At 24.2% G+C, this 3700-nt stretch overlaps 1 protein-coding gene across 1 annotated transcript, besides 3 other annotated features; it reads left to right on the top strand.

Moving 5' to 3' along the window:
• Positions 1 to 35: 35 nt before the first annotated feature.
• EDI_122690 (uncharacterized protein) lies at positions 36 to 2777 on the top strand (the record flags this gene model as incomplete). The annotated part of the gene is made up of 1 exon (XM_001734783.1): positions 36 to 2777. One exon carries the CDS (start codon positions 36 to 38, stop codon positions 2775 to 2777), a length of 2742 nt encoding a protein of 913 aa, XP_001734835.1.
• Positions 1667 to 1688: a sequence feature (AT_rich).
• A 649-nt stretch (positions 2778 to 3426) lies between the features above and the next one.
• Positions 3427 to 3521: a sequence feature (AT_rich).
• A 9-nt stretch (positions 3522 to 3530) lies between these two features.
• Positions 3531 to 3700: a repeat region.

Raw genomic sequence — 3700 nt, 5'->3', positions numbered from 1 at the left:
AAGATAGTAGATCACTAAATTATAAAATAAGAGAAATGAAACAACTTGATATGGTTTATTTAATGAAAGTAGCACTTCATGTTAAAGACATGAATGACATTCAAAACATTGAAATGATTAACAAGAAATGTGGAATTGCAATTAACTCATTGAAAGTTAATCCATGGTTTACATCAGAAAGAGATGTTAATAAGTTTTGTAACATATTTAATCCACCAACATGTAATTGCAATTTACTTCCTGTTGATGAATCAGTATTAATGAAAGTTGAGAATATTAGAAATTATGAATTAGACAGTTTCAATCGCACAGTCAAAATAGTAAATGCAAACAATCAACTTAATCTACAACATCAAAAAATGACAGAAGAAGAAAAGGAGCGAATGGCTAAAATTATTCAAAAAGTTGAATCAATGACATGTTTTTCAAATATTATGGAAGAAATGATGGAAGTGGTTGTTCAAAACATGAAGAAAGGAATTAAAATAAGATTCAACGAAATTTGTGCTGAGCGATTTGATGAAATATTTGATAAAATGAAAATAGAAGAATCAATGTATCCAAGTGAAATGATCATTTATGGAAGAATAAACAATAATTGGATTAAGGCTAGAGAGAATAAAAACATTATTGTCATTTGTGAAACAAGAGGTCTCATTGAACAAGAAAGCGAAATAAATATACCAAAAGGTATTACAATTTATTCATCAAATATTCTTTTGGTGAAACCAAATAATGAAACAAATATTAAATTTGTTAGATCACCAAGTGATTCATTATTTTCAAATGTAAAAGTAAATGTATTTAGTCAACCCAGATTTAATGATATGTCTAGTGTTACAGTGAATATAGAAGATATTAGTAATGAAGAGAATAGAAAGAAGGTTTATAAGATTCTTAATGATCTTTATGTTGATTCTATTTTATTTACCTCTCCAAATCAACAAACAACTGGAAATAGTACCAACTCACTACAGAATAAAATACCACAATTACCTGAATATATCAAATACATTTGTGTTCAATCAAGAATGTTAAATTTAATAATCGATAACAAACAATTGGAGTATTTAGAAGTAGGTTCATGTGACTCAACCATTGAACTTAAATCAATAAACAATTTAAAACAGTTAAAACTATATGGAGTTAATAAACTAAAGATAAATGAAATAAAAGAAGAACAAGAAATTACAACAACAAACAACAGAAAATACTGGAAAGACATACAAGAAAATATAAGCACATTCCCAAATCTTGAAGAACTTCAATTAGCCCAATGTTCTAATTTAAATATTAGTTTAATATCAAATAAATTGAGGAGTGTTAAAGTGGTTGAATGTCACCAATGTAAAATTAATATTAAATCAGATTGTATTGAAAGATTGAGATTAGAAAGGGCTATTCACACACAATTCAAATTATCAACAAATAAATCAACTGATATTTATATTAAAGAAGGTGATACTTTCACATTAGAAATAGAATCAAATAATGAACAAAATATTGAAATAATAGAAGGAAATCAGATTAATGTAAAATCAAAATGTCCAATTAATAAATTAATAATAGTAGAATCTTATGAAGTTAGTATTAGAGGAAATGAAAAATGTAATACAATGAAAGTTATTGAATCTACAATCAAGGAAATTGATATTAAACCAAAAAGAATTATATTTAAATTAATTAAAGAATACATCAAAGTACCTCTGAAAGAAGCAGAAGAGATATATATTGTATCAATGAAAGATTATATCTTTGAAGAGTTATTTGATAAATGTAAGAAATTATGTATTGATGAATGTGAGAATTGTCAATTCATAATCAACAAGAATCAAATCAAAGAAATGAAAATAACAAAATGTAAAAATACAGAAATCACAGGGAAGTTAGATAATATTGAAGAAATCATCACAATAGATAATGAAGAATGTAATATTCCAGAAACAAAGAAAGTTATAAAAGAAGATACAGAAATAATAGAAATGGATAATACAAATAAAGATATAGAAATAGAAACAGATAAGAAATATGTTATAATAAGAAATATTCATGATCGTAATATTAAAATTAAAAGTGATATTAATAGTGATGTTACAATAGAAAATTGTAAAAATATCACACTTGAAGGAGAATATGAACACTATGGAAATATTCAATTCATTAATTGTAAGAATAATAAAGAAACTCGATTTAATAATCAAGATAATAGATCAACAATAGGATATGCTAGATCAATATCAATTAATAAATGTGAGAATATTGATTTTGAAATATATGGCACTAAAAAGTTATTAGAAGTTATTGATAGTAAAGTGGATATTTCAGTAAGATCATGTTCTCATAATGTAAACATTGACACAATACATATTGAAAACTCTGAATTTCCTGTTTTCAATTTAAGTGTATCATGTAACAAAGCAATTTTAAATAATAGTACTGGAGTTAACGAAATCATTCACCGATGTGAAGAAGAACTTATAATGAAAAGAATAAATGACATGCAATTTATGTTAAACCAATCTTTGAAGAAAGTTGAAATGGAAGAATGTAGTGGAATTAATATTAAGGATGATGTTAAAGGAAAAGAAGTTAAAATGATAAGATGTCATAATATAAAGATAATTGATACATCGAATTCAATCAACCAGATTGAATGTGATAATATTGAAGTAATAACAGAACAACAAAATGAAATGATGAGAGGATTTGGAATGATGGGAGGATTTACTCATAATAATATGCCAATGGGAGGATTTTTCAGTTCGTGCCTTAAATAAGAGAAAGTAATGATGATGAATAACTTGATTCATTTTTGATAAATTTGATTGATTAAAATAAAAGATTTAACAAATAATAAACAATGTTATGATTGGTGAATGATAAATGATATTCAATAAATAAAATCAAATTCAAAATAACTCTTCATCAATAATTCATTTATTAATATAATAAGTTAAACATAATAAAGTTTATCATCAACAAAAATACAATTCAATTATTAATGTAATAACACTTATCTTCATTGATAAAGAGAATAAAGAAATTAAATGTTTATAATGATGATTAAACTCGAGTATGAGAATAAAAGAATAAAAAGAAAGAATGTTAATTAATAGATTGTAAATGTTCTACACCAACTTGCTTTCCAAAATTAATAGCCTTTTCCTGTTTCTTTATGTCTTTCTCAACAATACCTTCTCCATCACATCCAACCATATATAACTCATTATATGCAATATGATACAAATTAGCAGTTTCTTTAATTGCATAAGCACCTCTTTCACAAAAACTCTCTTGAACATCATCACAATTCACTATACATATAAATCTTTTATGTTTAAACATTGGAGTAAGTTTTTTGCTTTAATCCATTATTATCCCAATCATATGAAAGAACAAAACAATCTAACAATGAACTATTCATACAATATTTTAAAATTATATAAAATCATATTAAAATGATAAAAACAGAATTAAAAGATAAATTAAATATAATTAAGAATTGTGAAATATTTAATATTCTAACATCACTTTTTGTATTCTTCATTTCAAATAAATAATGATGAATAAAAATCATTTCATTTCAATTACAATAATTCGTTGTGGTGTGAAATATTCTGGATATTGTTTTCCACAAAGTGTATTTGATATTCTTTTATATGAAAATGAAAATTGATCACAAAATGATTCTGTTTTATTA

This window comes from Entamoeba dispar, genomic scaffold (genome assembly GCF_000209125.1).
Source record: "Entamoeba dispar SAW760 scf_1105229458599 genomic scaffold, whole genome shotgun sequence".
Classification (NCBI taxonomy): Eukaryota; Evosea; order Mastigamoebida; family Endamoebidae; genus Entamoeba; species Entamoeba dispar.
This window is presented reverse-complemented; position numbering and strand designations above follow the sequence as displayed.